The following is a 27,128-nucleotide window of genomic DNA, read 5'->3' on the forward strand; positions in this document are numbered from 1 at the left end:
GTCCCATCACCAGTGAGGCTGGACGAGCTCTGCTCGCCCTCTGTGTCCAATAGGAGGAACCACTGGAGGCAGGGTGGTACTTCCGTGTTTCTTCTTAACTGTCCAAGGCTGAACTCATTCGCCCGACAGTCTGGGTCAGCTCAGCTCAGCCCCTTCCTGTTTCACTCCCCTAAATGTTCCCTCATGGTTAATTCACAAACTGCTCAACTGATTCTATCTAGAAGCAGACTGGATGTGAATCCTAAGCAAATAAATACATTGAAAATAACAACTTTCTTTTTCTTTCTTTTTTTTTGATGAGAGATTGGAGAAAGTCCAAGCAAAACAGAACGTAAAAACAGAAATGAAAGAAAGCAGAAGTACTTTGCTTTGGAGCAGAAGATCAATTTATGAATCAGTGGTGGCGCAGTGGTTGAGAGTCCGCCTGCCGATGCAGGGGACGCGGGCTCGTGCCCCGGTCCGGGGAGATCCCACATGCCGCGCAGTGGCTGGGCCCGTGAGCCGTGGCCGCTGAGCCTGTGCGTCCGGAGCCTGTGCTCCGCAATGGGAGAGGCCACGACAGTGAGAGGCCCGCGTACTGCAAAAAAAAATTAAGACTGACAGGAAATGGCTGAGTGCCAGGCCCTGTAATACTGAGTCTCCTCATGATGGTGATCCCCAAATCCAAATTCTCCTATGGGAAAATCCATAGTCTATCACTTTGTCAGTCTTTGCTACAGACAGGGGCTTTTCACGGGTTACCTGAACCTACTAGAAGTACTGCTTGGACCACGTGTTTTAAAATATAACACAGAAGTCCTTTCAGGAGGTTCTACTCTAGGTTTATCTTTTAAATGAGCTTATCTAAATGTCCATGATAAGAATCTCACCTGAGAATTTGTTTCTTTTATCCCATTTCTGTAGCTCAAAAATGGCATAAGGGGATTTAAGGAATTCCAGTTTTCCAGGAAGACACAGTGCACATTCCCAAGGCTCCGGGAGCCTGCCAGCACATGGCTTCTGTTGTTACAATGAAACTCATCTACCTCACTTTGATAATAGCACTTAAACATTAAAATAACCCGCTTGTGCCTGCAGTCCCACCGGTGGGTCAACCTGTCCTTGACTTTGAAGCAATTCCTGCTTGAATTGATAGCTGACATGCACAGTTGCTGACTCACCAAAAGAGCTTTTAGATGCGACAGCCGATGCCCACTTGATCTCAAGGACATAAGACCAAGGCCCCAGCAGAGACAGCATGTGTTTGGGGACAATTTTCTTCATGAAATAACTGGGTTTGCCCTGCAGCACTTCATCATATTTATTTCCCAAACAGATGTTCTGCTTGAAGAAAGACTAACTGTGGATCTTGGTGGATCTTGAAAAACTGTACCATCCAATCAGATGTAAATATATATAAAAACACACACACACACATATATAAGACATATATACATATATAGGAGACATATATATTACATATGAATATATATGCATACATATTACAGAAGCATTTATATAAATATATAGACATACTATGATGTCCATATTTAGATATATAAATATAGATATTTATATGTATATCTATAAAACTATAAATATACGGATACACATATATATGAATATATATTAAAAGAGTGTATGCTATATAAGTGTATTAATAGAGTATATTATATATATTTATTTACCTACTGAGATTGTTTTCAACTGAGCTCTGACTCCAAGGGTAACTTGTTAAGGAACCTCAATTTTATGAACCAAAATTTGGTATGTGTAATCTGCACAGGTTGTTAGTATCTGATCTTAAAGAACCCTCCGTTTTTGGAGCAATTATACAGAATAAAGGCAGTTCTGTAGTGTGCTGCCTGCACCAGTTAACTCATAGCTTTCCAAATATTGGCACCTTGGATGAAAACGTTGTTTCACCCCCTACATCACAGGTTCCCAGGCGGGATGGCATCATGTTTTTCTTCTCTGGAATTTACCTGTTTATGAGCAGAATTTGACAACCTGGGAAGCAGGACCACAGGACACAGCAGGAAGAGAAATACACAGAGCACTGGATTCTAATCCAAACTCTCCCACTAACTTGCAAAATCATTCTAGGGACTTGGTGTTAAAAATACTGAAATGAGATCACAAATGAGAATCTTTAGAAAATTATAAAGTATAATATGTGCATAAAGGAGCTCTTTCATTCCCTTAATAATTGGTTGTGTTTCCTCTGTAAAGTTCCTAAAGGTCATGGTAGGAAGGGCTTTGGCTTAGACATAATAACCCCAAGCAGACAAGGAGCTTTTGTTAGATCACAAGAGAATCGACTATTTACGTTTAAAATAACATTTGTGTAAAACACATTTAAATACTTCTAGAAGCCAATGCCTAGAGTGATGTTTCAAAAATAACTAAATACAACAGATTTTATTATGAAACCTTTTTGAATCCGTAAACAACACAGATTTCCCACTCCTGTTTTCATAGATAGGATGTTTAAGCCATTTCACGCCAAGTCACCCCTTTTCTCCCAAGTGAGCTGAAAATTTTAAGTAAAATAGAATTCAAAGCTCACCAAGAATTGACAGTCTCCGTCCTCCCTCCTCTGCTACACAGGCCCAAATCAAAGATCTGGCTACATTTTCTTGACGTTGATTCCCTAAATGGTCATTTTAATCGACTGAACGTGAAATGATGTCCGTGTCGGTCCCAGCAACACGGGGAACACGAAGAAATGTGCCCTCTCTCTTCTCCCCTCTGCAGCCCGCGGAGGAATGCTCTCCCCAGAGGACTGAGTGGGCGCAAGCAGTACCACCCTGAAGGCCCAGCGCCTCATCCACGCTCCACATTCTTGGCTCTGCAGTAAAAGGCATTATGTGGAGAAGCACAGACCGCTTTTCTTAGGGTAGGAACAAATGAGTTCAGACAAAATGGCTAGCATTTTTCGCATTTTTGAGATGTCACATTTTGCATTACTCTATTTCAGGGAGAAGGGAAACTTTGTAAATTTGTGTGTAAGTTTTCATATTACTCTAACGCCAACAAAAATAGAAAACAATTGAATTCTTATTTCTAAACTCAGGGCTACTAAGAAAATCTGAATTCCACTCCCCCAAAGAGATGTTACATTTCAGTCAAATGGACTCTATGGAAATGTCTCCTGATTTGGCTCCTTGAAATGTCAGAACAGGGAAATTGGGGTTGAATGAATTCTGAATTCAGGGGCTAGACCTTTGGAGCTGTTTGTTTCCTTCCCTTCTGTGTTCCAGGAGCTGGGCTCAGGGTCTCTGATGGCTGCTGTGCCAGGTGCCACTTTAAGAAAGCCACAGAGATGCTATATAAGAGAAAGGAACTAGTAACAGAAAATGAAGAGCCCTGGATGTCCCTCTGCTCTCACCAGCCCTGGACCAGCCCAGCAGCGCTGCTTAGGCTGCTGCCTTCATAGACCTATCACATCATTTTGTGCACATGAACTTCATCACACATGGTTCTGCTACAAAACCGAATTCTATTTCAACCAAGCGTAGGTTGTTCAAAACTGTCTGTGAGTTTATCAATGTACTTCATGCAACCTAAAAGAATATGCCATTTCTCTTTCTCACATTGGCACTTTGAAATTCATCTTCATCTGTCTTAACGTATTCATCTTTAAAAAAAAATCCCATCCACAAACACAGTTTGAATCGATTTATAATTACTGAGGTTTGCCATTGTTCTTAGCCCATTGAAACCAGAAACATGTGGAACTTAAAGGTACGATTTTCTTTGACAATGTTTGTTTTGCTCATTTTCTTTCTGTGTATCAGGAAACCTCAATTATGTATAATAATGATCTGTCCCTTCTGTGAATCAAAGATATATTCCTAATAGGCATGAAAGATGGCCTTTCCTGTGTGTTCTCTGGTTTTTACTTGTTTAATTTCTAAGCATCAAACAACCAATGATCACAGCTTAAGGAAAAATATGGGACAATTTTGATTCAGCAGAAGCAACTTTTCACCCCAAGGAGTAATAATCTACTAGTATAAGGCTACCACACGGATTGTTTTAAAATTGTAGACTCGTAGACTATTAGCAGGAGAAACCTTGGCTAGATTAAGTAATTGAATGTTTTCCTTTAACACACAGGAGACTGAAGTCCACAGAGAGGACATTTTTTTAAAGCCCTTGAAATGAATAAATAAGTGTGATCTAGATGAAATGTGAAAGTACTCTTAAAGGGAGAGCAAAATTCAAAATAGACAATGTAAAAGTTGCCAATACAATACATCTTGGGAATTACGACTGGGATTTTCACCCAAGTCACTGTCTGGCAATGTCTGGAGACATTCCTGGTTATTCTTGGTTGTCATGATGGGTGAAAGGAATGACCGGCATGCGGCAGGTAGAGGCCAGGACAGACTCCACCACAAGAAGTAGCTCCAGCATCGGGAGTGGTGAGGGCAGAAGCCAGATGAAGGCTTACGTGTTTGCTCGCTCCTTAGTGGAGTGGAGTCAAACAGCCACTACAGGCTGTGTCCTGGGGTCAACAAGAATTCATGTGGCCCAGCTCAGGGGAGGGGGCTGAATAACTAAAACGCAGCCTGACCAGGAAATACAAATGGCTACTGAGAAGTGATGCGGAGTGGGGTGGGACAGGTCAGGCAGGAACCCCTGAGGAGAGGGGACACAGAAGTCCAGGGAGATGGGGGAGGGAGGCAGGGCGGGGTAGGGCAAGGCGGGCGAGGAACAGTTAGATGGGGCCTTGGAAGGGAAGGGAGGCCCAGCCACCCCCTGACCCAGGGCTACCAACTACACATGTCCCCAGACAGGCCTTAAGACAGGCAGGTGTCCACAAAGATTTTGGCGGGGTTTCCCAAAACTGAATAGTGCTGCTTGTGGGTGTATCACAGCCCCAGCAAGAAGGAAGGGGAGGAAGAAGACCTAAAGTACCAGAGGAAGATGAAGACAAGAAGAGAAAGGAGAGAAAAGAGGAAAAGTAAAAGAGAGAAGAAAGCATGGGCAGAATGAGGTCACAGACGGTGCCCAGGGACCCTGGGGGCACTGATGTCGCCAGACAAAGGGATCAGTGTTGGCATGAGAACTTTGGAGAGAGAGGCCAATGCTTCCCATCAGTGGGTCTTGCTAGAGGAAAGAAAGTCGTTTTTCCCACCCTCCCCCCCGAGGCAGATCTGATTCCCTAGCTTTCACTCCTCACTACCGGGGTCTTACTTGAAGAATTTCTTGTGCTCCGAGATGAGTGAGAAGCAAAAAAAAGGGCAGGAATCCACCTGTCATATCAAACATGTAAGCGTTACAGGGAGGAGAGGAAAAACCAAATAGGAAGAACGTTTTCAAAGGCTTCATACATAATTTATACAAACTCTTCTGAATTTGTTATAGAGGTAAATAAATTTACTATGTACTGATTTATTTATTTTGGGGGGTAATTTAAGAGACGATATTCTGATTCTCTGGAACCTGGTGCCACTTTTAAATCTTCTTGTGCCTCTGATGCTTTATCTCAGAGGTACCTTCTGAGGTTAGATATCTTTCAATAAACAGCATTCATCAATTTCTGCTTTTGTAAAATGTCTCCAAGTGTTTCTCTAGCTAAGATCGCATTTTCTTCCTTCTCTCCTTCCTTCTGCCTAGTTCTTTACTTCCTAACTCTTTCCTAGTTTTGGGAAACCCAACGACTAAGTTTGCTGAGACCTGCCTCCATGTCTGACTCTCAAAACTGTTGAGTTAAAAGACAAAGAAACAGGAAATGAAATTGGGTAAAATAAAGTGCGTAACCCTCTTGGACAAACACAGGTGGTGTAAGGATCTTTTACCAGCGCCCTCTCCACTTGCTGTATTTTTCCTCAAGCCCTTGGCCCTGGGACCACACTTTGTGCAGTGAGCCCTCTTTGCTGCTCCCTGTGAGTCTGCTTTACTCGGTGACCCAAAGTGTGATTCACATCGGAAAGGCCCACGTTCCAATAAAAAATGATCACTAACAGAATGAGACATAATGAGCTTATGCACCAGCTGCAGAAACGTTTCCTCAAGATGATCCAGTGGGATTTCCTCAGAAACACAGACTTCCTTGGAAAAGAGACCCATGTCTCTTTCTGAGGCCACCAGTCGTGTGAAAGTAGGCCTGCAATGTGCACAGTAGCTCAAGAAATGTATTTCCAATGTTAGCTATAATCTGCTCTTTCCTTAGGAACTTGGCCATGTAGAGTTTCATATGGAGAGAGAGAGAACTTATTTTAAAGACATGTTAAGATGAATTATAAAAAAAACTCAAATCAGTTTTGATATAGTAATTATATTTATCATACAGTTACTTTCTGGAGTTAGCTGTAAGATATGATTGGGGGAAATTAAAATAGTATTTTCAAAATTCAAGCCCATATCTTTCGAAATGACATCATAACCAATTAATTTCTTATCTTACTCTAATGACTGGGAGTGCAAATTAGATCTGATCATATGTTCTGAATCCTAAGAGCTGATTGTTGTTACTCTTGCTTCAGTGTTAAAACCTTGAGAATTTACTGTGCATATATTTTGAATCTTGCTTCTTTTTTCAGTTTCCATGACATCATAAGCGGGAATAGCCTTCATATTAAACGTTCCATGTACTGTCCCTCAAAAAGGTGATGACTACCCATAATGGCATCTTCCTTACCTGGGACTTGCCTTTGCTGTAACAGGCCTTCTTCGTTGCTTCATCACACTCCCACTCCACAGCCTATAGGAAACACCAAAACGACAACAACTGAATAAAAGGACTTTGAATGAGTAAAAGGGAAAAAAATAATAAGGTATCGGTAACCAGATTAGGTAAGGTGGGCACACCACGGCACCAATATTTTCATACTAACATAGAATTTACACCAAAAACATGGAATTCAGTCATGTGGGTTTATACTGAGCTTTCAAATTGAAGCATTTTAAAGGACTCACCCCCTAAGTATTTTCATTTGCGCAGTAATAACGTGCTTTAAAACTAGTCGCTATGAGAGAAGCACACGCCCTGAGTTGGTGACTACTTCACTGATTACAGAAACACTCATTTCAGTAAAACTACGGAAGAGATTCATAGGATGCTGAAAAGAGAAGCCTTGAAACAAAATGATCTAAATTCTCATTTAGAGGTGTATATCTCAGTTTAATGGTCTGTCATTTATCAATATTCACAGATAATGAAGCAAGAGTGATTTTGCATATCCTTACTCCCCAAAGACATATTTAAATGATGAATAGTCAATAAAATAAACAGCTCACGCAAAAGCCCATCTACTACTTCCTCCCAATGCCAATAATTTTTATACAGTTGTTAGCTCTGGCTAAATACTTAGAGCCATGAATTTTAAATTTTTTCCCTCACTTTCCAAATCTAACTCATGCTGATCAGTGTGATATGCATTCTTTCACATCTGATGCTAACCCACAAATGGACCTGTGATGAGTTAAGGTAACATACAGCACCTACTTCACAGGAAGAAATGATACCTGCAAACATTAATGGCCAATATGTTGAGACTGTGAATCATATTTTGAAAAGATTTAAGTATCTGAGATATTTATCTTTTCCATTATTTTATGGAATGTGGACTTTTATAGGGCAAAAATATTTTCTCCATTCCGTCCACCTGTTATTACAATTATGTTCTATCTTACTATTAGAGTTGGATTTCTGAAGAATTCAAGATTTCTGAAGAACCAGTTAAATCATTATCAGAAAAAATCGAAGCGAGGGACAATTTGCTTTTAATTTGGACTATTGTTACACAATAAACTAAACTAAGCCAAAAAATACTAATGTCAAATATTATGAAAGAGAATAATGTCTTCACTCTTACTTCTAAAAAGAAGGTTTTTGTTTTTTGTTTTTTGCTAATTCTCCTAAACTGAGAATAACAAAGTCATATTAACACCATTATCTAATATCTACTGTTCTCCAAAGAATGTTACATAACAGAGATTAAAACATAAAACGCTGCATCTTGCATCTTATCTTACGTGGCAAATATGAATTCATAAGAAAAGTGTTCTAGAGAGAACCACTTCAGTGCCTTTCAAACAGAAACAATACTATAACTCTTTTCCCTTGTGCAGACTTAGAGATTTTTGTCTGTGTCAACATCTGATAAGAGAAGTTGTTCATTCTTCCTGTGATGTTTTCCTGTTCATAATGTTTAATGGCAACAATAAGGTTACAGCTAATTAGCATCTAATGCAAACAAATGACTTGAATTCCTTACTAGAATGACAGATACTTTTATGAGAAGTGATGACACCTCCAGAGAAGAGATAAGAACTTCATGTACAGTTGCATAATTATATATCCCCATGAAGCACAGATAAAACAAGCTCACTGCTGTTATTCTAAGTGGAGCTTTCCTTTAGCAGATCTCTGTATAAAAGCTCATTCTGTTGTTTTCATTTAAAAAGAGATATTCATGCCTTCGCCCTTACTTAAACTCAAAACAGAATTGATACACTATGATACATTCTTTAGCAAAGTACACCCCATAATAACTTGGATTTTATATATCATCAAGAGGATTTAGAGTTATATATTACAAGGAGGAATTTGTGCTCTATAATTACTAGGAAAATTATTAAGTGAAATGATTTAGATAATGAGGAATTCCTAGTGGCTCTCACTGGTTTACTGATTTTGTTGAAAGTTAAATAGTAATGCTGCCTTCAGTAAACTTAAGAGCTGCAAGGGGCAGAGTTAGTTCCAGAGTTACAAGAAGAATATTTATCAAATGCCATCAAAATTCTTCAAATCCTTCTGCTGAAATGGCAAACAATCAGCTTCCCAAGTCTGCCTAATGTCCAAGTAACCTTTGCATTTTCAAGATAAACACTGGCCAAGGATTGGAAGGGGATAGTAAGAGAAAAAAATGTGAGAGCTCTCAAAGATATTTCATTGCTTTATCCAGTTTCGCCAGAAAGAGCAACTGCTCACACAAGTTTATTAGGCTAACAGAAAGTAGGAAAAATCTTATAGATTTTTCTGAAGATGGTTATTAAAAGTAGCAAAGTTACTTTCTTGAGGCATTTTTATTACAATATACCAACTTTCCAGTAATGTTCAAATCCAGAATTAATTAAAGACCATGATTGTATAGCTTTTCTGTTGATTCACTTTCTACCTAACTAGAAGTCAGGATAAAGGGAAATTATGTTAAGAATGGAACTGAACTACCTATTGTAGCTGAACACATGTGATTGGATGTCACAGAATTTGAAAAACAATGGAGTAGGAAAATGTGTCTTTTCAAGATTGGCCTAAAACTGGGTGTTCCAGATGAATCACCTACTGTCTGTTCACTCAGCAAACTAGATTTTACCTATTTGACCACTTGGCAGCAATGGAGAAAAACACTTTCTCTAGAGAGAAATATGAATATCAATGGAACTCTCCAGTACCAGATTTCTCAAAGTTACTCAATTACTCTGTTTGAATTAGATTATGTTTTAAACTGGTCACAACTTTTCTTTATTCCACAAGATGTATTCTAATCAATTAAACTTCTTTAATCCAGCCTTCTTGTTCTATTCTCAATGGAGATTCATTGTTATTCTTTCATGCATCATAATTTTGGAACAAATCCCACTGCTGATTTATGAAGCCATCTTTCTGGTTGACTCCTTCTAAGACACTTTTCTACTCACCCAAACCTATGTTTATGACAGTCAAAACAAAGGCTAGGGCTTCCCTGGTGGCGCAGTGGTTGAGAGTCCGCCTGCCGATGCAGGGGACACAGGTTCGTGCCCCGGTCCGGGAAGATCCCACATGCCGCGGAGCGGCTGGGCCCGTGAGCCATGGCCACTGAGCCTGCACCTCCGGAGCCTGTGCTCCGCAGTGGGAGAGGCCACAACAGTGAGAGGCCCGCGTACCGCACACACACACACAAAACCCCAAAAAAACAAAGGCTAAGGGGTTCTACATTCTACATTTCAGATCTCAATGCAACACCCATGATCTTCTATCCTGGGGATTAAATCTTTAATTTTTGTCATCTCTTGTCTTTTTCTATTGCACCAGAGCCTAGTAGAGAAAAGCAACCTTAATTCTCTACTCCATTCTGTATTTACTTTATTATCCCCTTCATTATATTTTTCAACAGCAGACACGTAGCAGTGATAATGTGGTTACTTGGATATCCAAAGGCAATGAGTTTGAAACATCAACGTTTTAAAAGACACAGAGTTTCCTGTTTGTGGCACAGTTTTTTTTTGTCTATAAATAGTTAGAAATAACATCTGTGCTATTCAATAATTTGCAGAGGTGTTGCTTTACGCAAATGCACTCACCATTCTCTCTTTCACTTAATAAATATTCATTAAATACCTACTAAGTGCAAGACACTGATAGATAATGAGTGATAGAAGGAAAAACACACATACAGATAATGTTTGCACACATCAGATATTAGTCTACAATAAAATATAAGTGAATTCCATCAGCCTAGATAACATCATGCTAAATCTGAGAATGCATCTGTGGTCCTTTTCATTGTTACAGTAGCCACGTTCATCTCAGAATCCAGTGGAACACTGGAACTAACAACATCATCAACTTTCAGGAATTGACAGTGCTATGGACAGACCTAAAAGGAAAGTGAGTAGGTTTACAGGAAATCATTTTATACCTGCCGAAACCCTGGGGATGTATGGAAGCACCTACTGTTTCATGACACAGCACACGCCTCCCTGTTGTGTGCACACATTTGCTCAGGTTATGATAAACAGAGCTGGGATCTCAGGAGTAAATCAGATGTGAGAAAGAAAAAGATTGGCTCCTTTTATGATCGAGTTACATACATATAAATCCACAGTTCTCGGAAGTATATAAACAAAGTTGTGTATTACCACATTCTGCAGCGAGAGAAGTTAATTAGACAGGGACCAGCAAAGGCAGATACTGTTCATAAAAGTGAAGAGAACAACATTCTAGGCAGATGGGCCAGTACTCTTGCAGCAGATGGCTTTGCTAATTAGATACTGGCAAAAGATAACATAAAAAAAAAAAAAACTAGTTTAATTACACAGTGCCAAAAATTAACAACCACCTGAGGGCTTTTTTTTTAATATGTTTGCATTCATATTCTTATGGCATGGATTTCTGTGAAATGCTGGAGAATGTTAAATTGTCATGGCGATTATAAACAAATTGCCGGGGAATGTGAGACTGTATGTGTTCAAAAGAGAAGCAGAGTGCAAACGAGTCAGAACTTGAAACAACTGTGATTTTTATGTGACCTGACTCAAGTGTCAATCTAGTTATCCTTGAGCAAAGGCATCTTCTTTGCTAATGGCTTTTAGTGGTCACACATGATGGGTTCAAAACAAGTGGCACTTGGGAATTCCCTGGCGGTCCAGTGGTTAGGACTCCACGCTTCCACTGCTGGGGCCCTGGTTCGATCCCTGGTGGTCGGGGAACTAAGGGCCCGCAAGACATAAAGGGGTAGAGTTGAGTCACTTTGGATGGATTTGTCCAGTTTGCCTCTCTGCCTTTACTCCTTAGCAGATATTTGGTGCATTCGTTCACTTTTCATATCAATTTGCCATAACCCCTGCACTCATGCCCACGGCGAATATAGGCAAGTCCATGTCATTCTTACTGGTGGCCTCCAAATCAGAGAAGTGGAAGGGACTTTCATCATATCTTCTAACTACTGCTTTTGCTTTTTTTTAAACATCTTTACTGGAGTATAATTGCTTTACAATGGTGTGTTAGTTTCTGCTTTATAAGAAAGTAAATCAGCTATATGTATACATATATCCCCATAACTCCTCCCTCTTGCATCTCCCTCCCACCCTCCCTATCCCACCCCTCTAGGTGGTCACAAAGCACCGAGCTGATCTCCCTGTGCTATGCGGCTGCTTCCCACTAGCTATCTATTTTACATTTGGTAGTGTATATATGTCCATGCCACTCTCTCACTTCGTCCCAGCTTACCCTTCCCCCTCCCCGTGTCCTCAACTCTATTCTCTACGTCTGCATCTTTATTCCTGTTCTGCCCCTAGGTTCTTCATAACCATTTTTTTCTTTTAGATTCCGTATATATGTGTTAGCATATGGTATTTGTTTTTCTTTTTCTGACTTACTTCACTCTGTATGACAGACTCTAGGTCCATCCATCTCACTACAAATAATGCAGTTTCATTCCTTTTTATGGCTGAGCAATATTCCATTGTATATATCTGTCACATCTTCTTTATCCATTCATCTGGTGATGGACACTTAGGTTGCTTCCATGTCCTGGCTATTGTAAATAGAGCTGCAATGAACATTGTGGTACATGGCTCTTTTTGAATTATGGTTTTCTCAGGGTATATGCCCAGTAGTGGGATTGCTGGGTCGTATGGTAGTTCTATTTTTAGTTTTTTAAGGAACCTCCATACTGTTCTCCATAGTGGCTGCAACAATTTACATTCCCACCAACAGTGCAAGAGAGTTCCCTTTTCTCCACATCCTCTCCAGCATTTACTGTTTAACTACTGTTTTTTGATTCTTACAAAACTGAAGTCATCCAACATTAGAGAAATATCTAACCTCAGACAGTCCCATAAATATGTGTTATAACTATTTTTTAAATCCTTATATCAAAGCCCAAGATTTTCTTTCACAGAATGATACCAAATCAAACTTCCTTTGATCACTGCTGGGTGGAGCTGCCAACCTGTGAAATGCTCATTGGGGCTTTTTGTTTTCTAATTGGGCTTTTTAAATTGAGGGCTGTTTTTTTTGTTTGTTTGTTTTTTTAATTGAGCAGACAATGTATCAGATTCCCAGGGCCTTTGTAACAAAGCACTGCAAACTGGGGGGCTTTAAACAATGTAAATTTGTTTTCTCACAGTTCTCAAGGCTAGAAGTCTAAAATCAGCCAGAGTAGATTCCTTCTGGAGTCTCCAAGGGAGAAGAATCCCTTCCTGGCCTCTCTCGGCCTCTGGTAGCTGCCGGCCATCATTGACCTTCCTCGGCTTATAGAAGCATCACTGCAGTCCTCACCTCTGTCGTTACATGGTGTTTCCCCTGTGTGACTCTGTCCAAATGTCCCTCTTCTTGTGAAAACGCTGGTATTTGAATTAGAGCCCATTCAATTCAGTAAAACCTTATCTTCACTAATTACACCTGCAAAGACTCTGTTTCCTAAAAAGGTCACATTCTGAGAGTCCAGGTGAGCATGAATTTTGGAGGGATCCCATTCAACACAGTACAGACAGCCAGACATCGTGACGTAACGAATTCTGAAACTGACAATTGATAGCACACTGAGGGCCATTGCTCTGCTGCAAATTAGCTTCCAAATCTTACCAAAACACTGGTAACATTTCGTAAGACTTTGGTTATGTGCTAACCACAGCGCTAGGTGCTTTCTATACGTTTACCTCATGTATAAGTCTCCCTATAATTTTATGTGGAAAATACCATTACGGTAATATTCCGGATGAGGACAGTGGCTAAGCCACTTTCCAAAAGCCACAAAAATAATAAGTAGGGCACCAAGATTCAAATTTGGTAACTTGGCAGGAAGCCTGGGCTCTAAACCACTCTCCCTTCACTGAAATTGTCAAAATAAGTGACCTTCATTACTGATTGTCACAGTTTCTTTCTTTCTTTTTCCCATAATTTAGAAAAATATATACCAAAAGCACAGAAGTGTGTGCACATCTAAGGTCAGAGCTGTAGGCATTCAGTAAATATTAATTAATCATAAAAGCCATCGATTCCCCTGTCATGGAATGTATTCATTTTTAAAGCCTCTGGACCCGTTCATGGTCCTAGTATTGATTTTAAAGGGGACATGATTCATCTAATGAAATTCTAGAGTTAATAACTGTATGGCCAGGGTATGATATAAAACCCTTAGGTTGATTTTGTGAAATTACACAACTTGAATATGAGAACACGGTCTGCTCTTGACACAGCGCAACGTTGTGCTTTTAAAACGGATCTTGAGATACCATCCCCTCTCTGCCACAGCCCTCCAGGGGCCCTTCATTCACCTGGAGTAAAAGCCAGAGCCATCTGGAATGTTCTGTGAAGTCCAGCCGCTTATTTTCTCTCTCTCTGATTTTCTAGTACCCTCACTCCCACACCCTGGTCTGATCCTCAGACAAGGCAGACCTGTTCCCTGGGGCTTGTGCACCAGCTAGTCCCATTTTCTGGGACCCACACCCGACTAATGCCTGTGCCTCCTGCATGTCTTTGCTCAAGCGTTACCTCTTCACTGGGGCCTATATAATTATGTAGGACAAATGGCAATTGCTCTCCCCACCCCCTACTAGAAGGTGGCTTCCACTTGGACAGGCATCTTGTCCTTTTGGTTCACTTCTATGTCCCCAGGGCCCAGAACAATGCTTCACACACAAGAACTCAGTTGTTCAACAATCCACTTGCTGAATAAATGCATGAGTATAGAATGCTCTCCACGCGCAGCCTTGGAAGTGGCTCCAGGTGCCCCCAAGTGGAAGGGACAGGTGAGGCTTTGGAGCCCTTGAGCTAGCTGGGCAAGACTAGGATGCCCTGCAAGGATTCCTCTTCCAAACCCTTCCCTGCATCCTGACAACAGGAAGAGAAACACCAAGGTCAGTGCAGAATCCACTAGAGCACTAGAGCACGGATTTCCACACTTTTTCTGCAGAAGACTCATTTTGTTAAGTAAATTCTTATGCATAATCTCATATAAAAGAATGCAAAAGCGGTATTTACTAAATTCTTGTTATAAAAATAATGCAAGATGATAGCATTAAATCATTTAAAAAATGTGAGGCCAAGTGACCACTGAGTCATAGCACTCTCAGCATCCAGTCGTTTCGGCTGCTTACTTTTGAAATAATACTGATTTATACAAATTAAGTAGTGTTAAATAAGGTCACCTTGGAATCTCAGTTAATTTGGAGTAGAAGTTGAAATGATAGCAATTTATTCCCTGCTCTACAATACCAGGTTATCCAGGTAATATACAATAAAAGTTGCTTCACTGAGGACCGCCAATGCCTTAAAATTTTGTATATGGGGCTTCCCTGGTGGCGCAGTGGTTGAGAGTCCGCCTGCCGATGCAGGGGACATGGGTTCGTGTCCCGGTCCGGGAGGATCCCACATGCCGCGGAGCGGCTGGGCCCGTGAGCCATGGCCGCTGAGCCTGCGCGTCCAGAGCCTGTGCTCTGCAACGGGAGAGGCCACAACAGTGAGAGGCCCGCGTACAGAAAAAAAAAAAAAAAATTTGTATATGGTATACTTTAATGTAATTACTTTTTAAATAGAATTAAAACATATGCCATGCATAAAATCCCTTAGCATCTATAGACTTCTGGGGCTCCAGGAAGCATATTTGGTTCTAAGGAACCAAGCATCTTTGATAAACAATTTAAAGTGCTTGGAATGAACCTGAGGATGGAGAAAAAACAAAGTAACAGAAAATGAGTTCTAATAACCCTACTCCTGAACATCAGTGAGCCCCTCTAGATGATTTTGTGAAAAAAACGTGCATTAGGAAAGAGGCCAGTATCAAAGGACATTATAATATCTGGTGTAATATTTAGAATTATGATTGTCAGACACTGATGCACCAAACAACTGTTATCCTTCCAAAATGTTGCCATCAATGAAAGCATTGCTGGAAGGTAAGCCTAGTAAGAGCAGCTGCTCTTAGTTTCAAAGAAATTATTTTCATGGATCCAAGAGGGTTTGGTTTGAAAAATGGCATATTGTCCAATTTGTTAGCCTCAATGTAGGCAAAAGCATCTAATTACTAGAGAAATGACTAGTATTTTTATACATAAATTTGCTAAAGTGTTTGTATATAAAATCAATCAAGCATGGGATAAAAGTGTTGAAACCAAAGTGGACTGACTTCTCAAGGACAAACTCCCTAGCTGAATATTTCCCAAATGTCTGAAAACTGTTGCTTCTAATGCCAAGTTTTCAAACATACAATTACATCCTCAATCACCCAGATGATGCAATTCAAACATCACAAAATTTGTTATGTTCAACAAAAATTGTCATGTTCACTAGAAATTAAATACATATATAATAACTGAATTAAAATCAGACATTGTAGCTAATATAACATTTATTCTGCACATGCAGAGAAGTACCCTGAAAGGAATAAATTGATTATATAGTCATGAAAAATATCAGACCAAGCTGAGCTTTATAACACTACCTGAAGACTTTACAGGACAATGACAAGAGGTCTTGCAAAATAAAAAGTAAAAATATAGGAGGAACAGCATATTAGCATGGGATGCTCTGTAGGACCTCAGTCGACTGGAAGGGTAAACAACTTTGTGTAATTAATGTTGTGTTGGAAGTGTCTTCACAAAGCTAAATTTGTAGTATGGCTTTGACCAAAGCATTCTTATGTAGAGCACTTGACTACTGGCAGTCACATTTTAGATCCATTGGGAAACTGAAGAGAAACAATTCTGGCCCTGATGCAGGAATGAGTTTCCCAGCCATACAACAAGATTTTATTTAGGAATACAGTTAAAAGATTCAAAAGGAACTGCATCTCACAAATAACATGAAGGACCAAGGTTGTTATTTTGAGGCAACATGAAACAGACGTAGAAAAAGACTTCAGCAACCACAGCATGAAGATGCAGCAAATAAAGATGTAGACCCCTGTAATTCTTTGTCTGACTTAGAGTTTTATTTTATTGATGTTAAAAAATATTTTTGTCTTTTCAAGACACATTTGTGATGGTGTGTGCTAGGTTTCTCTTGCTGGAAGCATAAGGTCACTTTTGTTGGGTTGATCAGTTTTGGTCCTCTATTGTATTCTGGCTAAGTCCTAATGAAGGCATTCTACACGAACTGTGACCTTAATAGTCAACATAAATGTAAATATATGGATGTTTGTTTTTAATTTTTCCATCAATATTTTCTATCATTTTTTGAAACTAGCTTCATGAAAACAAACAATACTTCATACCCGGTTCCTTTTCTCCATGGTTCTGAGTTAGAATGCGTTACTAGATTCACTGAAGTACTTATAAAGGCCAGATTATGGATCCTTACTGGGGAGTTATTTTATACAAACCGAACCACTCATAATTTATTTATTATTCACGTTATAAACGCTTGCTTCCTGAGATGCACCCTACCACTACAAAGATGGACTTTACTTCAACTTCGGAACATATTGATCTATTTGCCAGATCACAAAATATATGGAAAACCCTTTTTAGCAGCCTTATTCAGCATCAGTTCCATAAATTTTAGTTTGCAGCTGAGAGAAATGAACATTAAAATTTGTTTTCTGGTTTATAATATGGGCAGTTTCATTTCTCTCTTATTTTACATAAAATGTGTAACAGGGTGATATACTTCTGTTCAAGAAACATTATTGATAATATTACCACAATGTTAAAGGAGAACTTAATGAACATTATTGATATATTCACTTCTCAGTTAATATTTAACAGTCTCATAATTTTATGAATACCTGCTTGAACTTATGCAATCAAATAAATAATTTAGCATTCAACAGTAATGTGTGATTTTGCCATTTATTTCTTCAAGAATTTGTCTCTCTTCTATAGTATAATCAGTTTATTTATGTGCCAGGGGGAATATTATCATAACTGTTACTAAAGTCTTTGACGAGAAAGAGCTCTATCTCGTAAACAAGGCCAAAAGTGCCTCAAGTATCAGAATGAGAGCTGGTGATTTTTCTGACATATGCAATGTCTACGATATTTGGATTGAAAATGGATATTTTTGTTATAATTTTACAATAACTTGAGATAAACATCACTCAGTTCTCCTTTACCCCTTTCCATCTGTTCTCAGTAGATCTTTTGCTCTGTGATTAGCCTGAGTTGGTGATTAATTGCCAGGTGTCGCAACTTTACCCAGTTTTGTGTGAAGGAATTTGATTTTGATCTCTATGGCTCTGAGTAGCATCCACAAACACAAATCCATGTGTGTCTAGGGGTGGGGCATTGTCGGTAGGTTTGAATAATGGCCCCTGCAAAAGATATTCATATGCTATTCCCTGGAACCAATGAATGTCACTTTGTAGGGCAAAAAAGAACTTTGCAGATGTTAAATTAAATTAAATTAAGGATCTTGAGATGGGAAAATTATCCTGTATTATTCAGGTGGGTCCTAAATACAATCAAATGCTTCCTTACGAGGGAGGCAGAGGGACATTTGACAAACAGCAAGGAACAGGCAATGTGGCCACGAGGCTGAGACTGAAGGCATGCAGCCACCAGAATCTAGAAAAGGCAAAGAAGAGATTCTCCCCTAGAACCTCCAGAAAGAGTGCGGCCCAGGAGACACCTTGATTTCAGCTCCATAACAATCATTTTGAACTCCTGGCCTCTATGAGAGAGGCCTTTATGAGAGAATACATTTCTGTTGCTTTAAGTCCCCAAGTTTGTGTTAATTTGTTACAGCAGCCATAGAGAAATGAATGCAGACATAATTACACATGAATTACTCATATGCGCTGTGCGCACATGTACGCACGTGCGCACACACACACGCACACACATACACACACACACACACACACATGATTTTAATGTCATCAGGTGAAGAAATTCACCTCCATGTTTCTGCCAGACATCTGAGTTGGTCCCTGTACATAGGAAAGATGCAGTTTCTGTTATGCAAGGTCTGTTGGGGGGATACTTGCAGTGGTTTGGGGAGCGCGGAAAGCGCCTGACCCACGTGTGGTTAGGGATGAATCAAGGGAAGTTTCCCAGGACGGCAAGGTTTGAGCTTGACTGTGAAGGAACTGACAGTGGAGGGGCAGATGTTCATGAAAAGGGGGGGAATCGGCCATTATGAAGGCCTGGAATGGGAAGAAAGTGTGTGTCTGTGTGAGGACCTGAGTCCCTGGGGCGGGGAACAGAGAGGGCCGTAGATTTCTGAGTTGGATGCAGCTCAGGACAGGCCTCACGAACCATGCCAAGGAGTTCAGATGTTTTTCCTGAACTACAGGAAGCCACAGATAAGATGTTAAGCGAGATGTTGGCACGGTGAGATCAGTAATTGAGAAAGAAGTCTCTGGGGATATGACAAGGCCTGGAAAGGAGCGAGGTAGGCGAACAGGAGATTGGCATAGAGGTCACTGCAGGCAACCAGAGGGCAGACGTTGAGGGCCTGAAATAAGCAGGGACAATGGGATACAGAAGAAGTGTTGAGTGACCAGCCACCTAGTCGTGGGAAGAGCATTGCCTGTTGAAAAAGTAGATGTGAGGGAGGGAGATGCCCACTCACCTGGCCAGACAACTGGTGGACGTCAGTAGCTCAAACCTGCCTAAACTATACTATGAAACTGATTCCACCCACTCCTCTGGCTAGGTCTGGCCTAAGCACTGTGCACAATTCTGGACTGCCTTCTTTCCACCCCACAAGTAACTCCCGTCTTAGAAAAATTACACTACATTTACAATGCCGTTTGAAGTAAAACACAATAGAGCCATAAATCTACTATCAAAATAGAGAAGTAGTTGACAAAAAACCAAATTCATAGGATGCTTTGATCATCATACTTTTGAATCAAACATACTTTAGTTCATTGGTAATAAATTCTGGTTTTTCAAAACCACCTAAAGAAAAAACAACAACAACCAGAAAAACCATATTCATCAGGTGAAAGGTATCACTAACATTACAGGAATTCATAGTAGTTCAGTAAAAGAAATTCTTTTTCAAAGTCACACAATGACTTATTTGCTTAGAATTCTGCGTCCTGAGATAAGCAAGTGAGATGATATAAAAAAAAATGACACAAACGGAAATGAAAAATGAGGGAAAACTTATAACCCTTGACTTACAGGACATTTAATAAAGCTCAAGAAGTTGAAATTTGTAAGTGGAAAAAATAAGGAAAATACAATAGAAAAGATTAAGCTTTCACGTCTGTTAGGAAGATTTCTCTTCGATTGTCACATATGTGGAAAATTCTGAGAAAGAAACATGCTATTAAAAAGTGAAATATTTATTCACTTCCTAATCAGCCCAATTCAGAATTCACGCTGGAGTTTCAGGTATACTTGGGTTTCAATTATTATAATTCTCAATATCACCAGAGGAAAGTTAATGCCATTTTTAGGGAACAATTTGGGCCTGACTGATTTTTCAAGTTGTGACTTGGAACGAATTCATTACTGCTGACCTTTTGAATCAGCATAGTGAGTTCAGCCAGACCCAACAGACAAACATGTATGCAAAAAGCTGTCAATCTGGAGCTGACACAATGTTACAAGAGGAGCAATACAACAGCAGAAACCAGGAATCAGACAATGAGTGACAGTAAAACACCCTCAAATACCTGCCAGAAAGATATACTGGGGAAAATATTCTAGAATTCCTGATGGGGATGATGTCTGCTGTTCTTCTGCCCATCACTCCAACACCCTGCCCTCACAATAGTCACATGAAGCAGGCACTAGTATCAAGTTCATCCTATATAGTAGATAAAAAGGTAAACAACGTACAAAGTTCTCCAAGCTATTAAGCAGATGACCTGGGATTTGAACCCAGGCCACCTGGCTTTAGCATCTCTGATGTTCGCCCATGGGCTATGGTCCCTTGTTTTAGAGAGTAGGGCACTAGGACCGCCCATATTCCTGATGCCTTTCTGCCTCACCAGAGTCCTACGCAAAGATGGAGTTTGCTTGCTTTGAACTTTTCAGAGGAAATAAAATGTGTTGCTTTCTCTTTGTAATAAAAAGAAGAAAGGCTCTTGGTGGGAAAATGGGAAATAAAATGATTTGGTTGAATAGATGATGCCTGTTCACTCCGTCTTTACCGAGATTTTGACAAAACCATTCCTAGTTTCAGCGTTGACTCCATACCATACATACTCATTCATTTGAACGCCTTGGCAAGCATCCCCCTGCCAGTCCCATTTGAGCTCTGAAAGGGCACGGAGAACACAGAAATAAATTTAATTGAGAATAGTCTATCACTCTGCAATTCTGTTGAATTATTCAAACTCATTTGAAATAATATTCAAGGTAAGACACAGAGCATATATGAGAGGATAAGTGTGTATATAATCCCAAGGAACCACGGGGCCTGGGGCACTCCTGGGTGCTTATACTCGCTGGGAGCTAGCCTAACTGGTCTCTCCTAGAATGTCACTCTTCCTTGTGTCCAAACAGTCTCAAGATTCCCCTTGCTGTCCTCTTACCAAAGGACCCAGCCCTGCAGAGTCTTCCTAAATGGTCCCCAGGTTGTCAACACTGCCACCATTAAAGCGGGAAGTCAAATCTTCCTCCGGAAGCCATCACACAGGCTGTATAAAGCACTGGCTCTAAATTTAGTATTTTCTAGCACAATCATACCCTAAAAAAGCCCTAACATCCCTGAAATAAGTGATGCTAACAGAGATACCCTCCTCATTTCCTGAGGCCTACAGGTCTGATTGGGCTGAATAATTAAGCAAAGCTGCTTTTTCTCACTTGTTTTTCCAAACAGGATCACTTTTTCCCGTACACGTCTATATGTGCCCTCACCCAAGGGAAACTGGTTTAATGGATTATGATGGTGGATAATTAGGTCTCTTAATTATTTTCTTAGGATTATTGTAGCTGTGAAAATCAAGCCACGTACACATACATTCAAATAGCAATGATAAAATATTTAGTTGCTTTTTAAATTTAGAAATGATATCTGGTTTTGAGAACTATCTCTGTCTGAGTGTGTTCATCATATTTCTTTGCATATTCAAAGACCTTTTCAATCTATTTATAACCATTTTGATTGGTTTACCTTCTATGGTGGTCTGACAAATGTCATTTGTCATTGGTTAGATTTGTGTTCACGTTAATACGCAATCTGGGTGATTTGACCAACATATAATGCTTAATTACCCAATTTTAATCGAATCTATTTAAAACATGGATGCAGTAAGTCCAAATGTGGCCTACAAAACCTCAGAATTTCACCTTTTCTAGATATCCGACCCTGGGCGTTTCTACATTTCATCCCTAGGGCTTCTCTGTCAGTTCTAGCTTTTCCTTTAAACAGTGATGAGTCTCAGGAGGAAGAAGCTCTTAGCTTCAGGACGAAGCTTTTACGTTGCCATTACATCAGTGATAAACAAAATTATCATTGCATAATAGTCCTAAGACGGCAAAGCAAACTTTCTCTTCTGATGCTTAACAACACTAAGGACGGTCGTTGAGGCTTGTCTGTGTTTAGTATGAATGAACTCGTGAAACAGGAAATATGGATAAAAGCCCTGTGTAACCCTTAATCATTTGTAATTAGTTCTATGCCAAGAACACACCCCTCCCCCAGACAGGCAGTGTTAACTATCCAGTCATATTTCTACCTAACCCAGTGTACAACTTGTAAACTTATTTATCTAGTATTTTACTGACAAAGAATATTCTGTCTGTGACAAGATGTGGGATCCAACGGGCTCCTTTCCAAACCCTCCTGCATTTTAGGAATTCTGAGCCTAGCAGAGGTGACAGAAAAGTCAAGAGTCATTATAACACAACTTGGGAAGTAAAAGTGTACCCCGGGAAAGCATGGAGAAAGGAAGACACTGGGTAGAGGAAATGAGCGTCACACGAAGAAGCTCAGCCAGGCTCGCATCTGAGCAGGGCTGGAGGAAAAAGGGAGGCTCCTCGGGTAAATGAAAGGGGCAGATGCTTCCTGGGGACAAGGCAACAGCATGTGTAAGGTCTGTGGGAAGTGAAAAGGCATCTCACGGTCAGGGAACTGCAAGAACGCTGATACGGCTGAAGGCCCTGAGGGACGGCGGGGACCAGCAGGCTTTGATGCTGGAAAGAGAGAAAATTCAGACCGTGAAGTTTCTTAGATGATGCAGTTTGAAAACAGACATGTTTACATTTAAGGGGTTTAAGTAGGAAAGTAATATAATAGTTTACCTACATTAAGACATTAATCACAGTATAAGGCAGGGGAGACTAAGGCACGGAGCATTGCAAACAACTGACCAAAGTCAGGAATATGATCAGATAAGCAGTTCAGAAATTGACTGAGGAAAACGGATTGAAAAAAATGAGAAAACAGAAAACAACTCATGAAAGAACATTACTTAGTTTAAGCCCATGGAGGATAAAGCGAAGAGGCCAAATTCAAGAAGCCTGAATAAGGCAGAATCAGGTGTAGAAGTGGGCAGAATGTACAAGTACAGGCTCCATAATGGAGATGGGAAATACCACAGACATCGAGTGCTGTGGACAGAATGTCTTGAGTCTGTTGTCTGAGATCAATTTGAGGTGCTGCATTCAAATGGCGGTGGTGCTATGAAAAAGTATTCTATTGTTCAGAAAAGAAGCTGAATTGGAGGTAAAGACAAAACGTTGTTTATTTTGAGCTTTATATTGTCTTTGCTTGGGAACACAGAGGCTATAGTGATATAAGAGTGGCTCAGAGGTTGTGATTTGGCTGTTGTTTTGTTCTCTTCTGGGAAGGGAACGGAACAAGAAGTTGCAATAGCTCACACAATCATGAATCTGCATTCCACATGCTGATTAACAGGCAGGGTCCATGCCCAGCTGCCGGTCGTATTACCGTTATAACTGAGGACAAACCAAGACCCTTGTGTGAAACACTCTTGTTCGGAGTGAGAGATGAGTTACTGGAACACAAAGACACATGGCCAGAGCACGGTGACATTACGATGAAGAAAACTCAGTGCAGGTTGTTCTTCCACAGAACAGAGTGAAGCGTCCATCACAGCAGTTGACTGTCTAAGCGTTTTGTTAATGACTTCTCAAAAGCATTAGAGACTTGACCTCTCTTTTCTTCTAGAACCACCTTCTCCCCACGCTCTTCGACTCTTATTGTCAAGGCTGTCTTCTTCACTCACTAGTTCCTTCTTCTCAGCTTCCTTTTTCGGTTCTTCCTCTGCTGTGTTCCCTCCAAGTGGTGGTCTGCCCCTGGCATCTGCCTGGCACTCTCATCTTTCCTTCTTGAGGACGATGACCTGGTCCCATGATGGTGAAAACCATCAGTACAATGTCTCTCCATTCCTATCCATTGCCAGGAAGTATTCATTCTTCTAACCCTCATCCATTTCCAGGAACTATTCATTCTTCTAACCCTCCCTTGGGTATCCCCCCATGGGATAATCAAAAGGGGTCTCCAGCTGAATGTATCCAAATCACCATGCATGGTTTCCTTCAGTGTGTCCCAAATTGTTTCTCCCCATGGTGTTCCCATATCACTACCCACTCAGTTGCTCGAGTAAAAAATATATGAGCCATCCTTGATTCCTTTTGTTTCCTCATTGCCAACATCCAAGCCACCAGCAAATCCTATTGACTGTAACAGATATAAAAAGATATCAACTCATCCATTTCTTTACCAGTATCTCATGTCTAAACTGCTGCAACAATTTCCTAACTGGTGTTCTTCCTCCAATCTTGCCCCGTTATAACCCCTTCTCTATACCTCAACAAAAAGTATCTTTTTAATATGAAAATTAGACCATATTTAATACCTTCCTGTGGCTTTCCACTGTACTTAAAATAAAACCCAGAGTCCCTGGCCTTGTTCATACACTTCATGAGATTTTACCACCACTTCTCTGACCATGTGATACCATTCCTCTGCCCCTTGACCACTAGAAATCAGTAACTCGAAACTTCTTTACATTCCTTTGGCTCACCAAGGTCATGCCCTCTTCTGGTCCTTTGGATCTGCTGGTCTCCCTTTCCAGAAATCTCCTCCCCTCACCTCTGCCTGATTCCCCATCATTCAGACATTACCTCAAACATCGCTTGCTAAGGGTGGGCTTTTCCTGACCACCTTATCTACAGAGCCCCACAGACACTACCTATTGTATCACTGCATTTGATTATCTAATACTTTCCTTAACTATCAATTGAGTAAATGTTTGTCTCCAATGGTTATCAAATTTCTAAGAGAAGAAAGTCCTTCTCTCTGGCTCACCCCTTTACTCCCTGCACTCAGAAGTCTGCCTGCCACATAGGATATCCTGATAAGAAAATATTGAAAGAAAAAATGAATCTAGGAGTTCAGGAAGGCACAATGACTTTGCCTTTAGAAACTTTCCAAACAGAAGATAAAATTTTGTTTTGGCGTGGCACGTGGGATCTTCGTTCCCCAGCCAGGGATCAAACCCGTGCCCCCTCCAGTGGAAGCATGGAATCTTAACCACTGGACCATCAGGGAAGCCCCTGGAAGGTAACAATTTTAAGGCAAAAAGCCTCATTGCATTTGTTATCACGTGACCTTGTTTCAAGACCATAGGTTTAAGATGAGTGTGAAGTTTAGGCAAATCATTTTGCACATCTATATAATGGGAATAATAATCCCTGTTTTTCTTGTTTCATTAGATTGTTGTAAGATGTGAAGAGATGGATGTGAAGCTCTCTATTAACTCTAGGGCAAAGTAAGTCAGTAGTAACTGGGCCTGGGATCTTCTGTCTTCATTAAGTATTGGAAAGCTCATTCTTGTACTGATGGATTTGCTGCCCATTGAGTGGGTGTGGCATAACCAGGGTGGTGGCCATCACCACCTGGCCCTGAAGAGTTTTGCATCTGGCAAGAGTATTTGCATCAGAGAATAACTCCTTTGCAAGGTAAAAAACACAGAGAAAACTTCTTAGCTGTCATCTCTATAACTTCCTCATAGCAGCCTGTAGTAAGACATTCAGATTGCTCTACAGATGAAAATCAGTTCACTTTTTGCTTTCAATAGGATACATGGTGCACATACTATTACACTGGAGAAAGAGCCACACAATTATTATAACAGGAAAGAGTAAAGCTCAACATATCTGGCAAACTATATATATATAATACGTGTCTTTTTTTCCTACCAAATTAAGTTACACTGAAAGCAAATCAAATGAAATAAAAGCTTCTGTGTCATATCTACAAATGTTCATCAAAACAGACAGCTCCAGCACAAATTGTGTGGTTTATATTAGGGACTCAGACTCTGTATAGCTCTAAAAAATGGATTATAATTTCTCCTTGCAACAGATGAGGTCAGTGAATAATGTTTAGAAAAAATGAAGCCCCCTACCTTCTTCCTCCCCCGACGTGAGCCACAAGGCAGCCCTAGCGATTCTGAAGCCCGGCACTAGGACCTTCAGCGGTGGGCAGTGGTGCTGGCCGTGGCTTCCAGATGTTTGACAGGGGCAGCAGCAAGAGGCATCAGTGGGATGTGTCCACAAGGTGCAGGGGTAGGTTATAGAAGAGCTAGCAGAGGAAGGTGGGCTCTAGAGCACTCTACACACGGCAGTGGAGGCCCCCAGGAGGCGCAGAGAAGGCTGGAAGAGGACAGGGTGGGCCCGGCTGATGTCACTGCACCCTATGACCAGCCGCCGGCACCTACAGCAAAAACCCAGAGGTTTGCCCCTGCTGAAGACTCATTTCGACTCAATACTGAAAAGTGGCTGAGAAGGGTCACTGAGGAGAAGAGTTGTCAAATGTCACACCGCTAAAATAAAACAGAAATGTTCACGCTGATTTGGAATCTCTAGATAAGTTACAACTCTTGCCCTTTTCCCATCACATAGGTTCCCCAAATGCTAGTTTGAGGAGTAACTCTATGTGTTCATTTTAGTTCTTAAATGAGAGGGCTTGGTGAACAAAAATTTCACTACACAATAAAAATCCTAACTACTGGGTTAAAAACGTATAGCTCAAACTTACTCAGTCTCAGGGATGGTGTTATATTACCTAACGAACACTGATAGCCAAGCAGGCAGCCTGCCAAACAAGGGGAGGGACAGCAGGTCTGTCTGTCAGTCTGTCTTCTCCACTTGCAGACTCAAGGCCCAAGTCATTACCGCTATGGGCCCTCTCTCTTCATTTGCTCCAACCATCCTTGGGTCTGCCTGGGGGTGGAGAGGCCTGAGCAGAATCCTGATGAAGCTGAGGACCCTGTGGGACCCGCCCAGGTACAAATCCTTTCCGTGTCCCCCGTTTCTTGTTTGTAGCAAACAGGCTTCATTCAGCCTCCTTGACCTTCCCTGAGCTCCAAAGGGCAGATTCAAACAGCTGCTAATCAGGGAAGGGAGGGGATGCAGAAACAAAAGAGGAGAAGTCAAGAAACTATAGTGCAGACAAGAGAATGAAGCTAAATGACTTATTCAAGGGCACTAGGCCAGCCAGCACTATGCTATTGATTTAGACTAATAGTTTTTATCTGGCCAGCTGGATTGACCCC

General features: G+C 40.7%; 1 protein-coding gene across 6 annotated transcripts in view; it reads right to left on the minus strand.

Moving 5' to 3' along the window:
- Positions 1-27,128, minus strand: part of SEMA5A (semaphorin 5A) — a 476,576-nt gene that overhangs the window by 169,493 nt on the left and 279,955 nt on the right. For all 6 annotated transcript variants that reach the window (XM_089908674.1, XM_022581376.3, XM_089908670.1 and 3 more), the window contains one exon: positions 6,632-6,694. In XM_089908674.1, coding sequence (XP_089764800.1) covers positions 6,632-6,694 — 63 coding nt within the window. The remainder of the gene's footprint in view (positions 1-6,631; positions 6,695-27,128) is intronic.

Source organism: Delphinapterus leucas, chromosome 3 (genome assembly GCF_059928025.1).
Source record: "Delphinapterus leucas isolate spDelLeu-1000000601 "Yukka" chromosome 3, BTC_Dleu_Yukka2, whole genome shotgun sequence".
In the NCBI taxonomy this organism is placed as follows: Eukaryota; Metazoa; Chordata; class Mammalia; order Artiodactyla; family Monodontidae; genus Delphinapterus; species Delphinapterus leucas.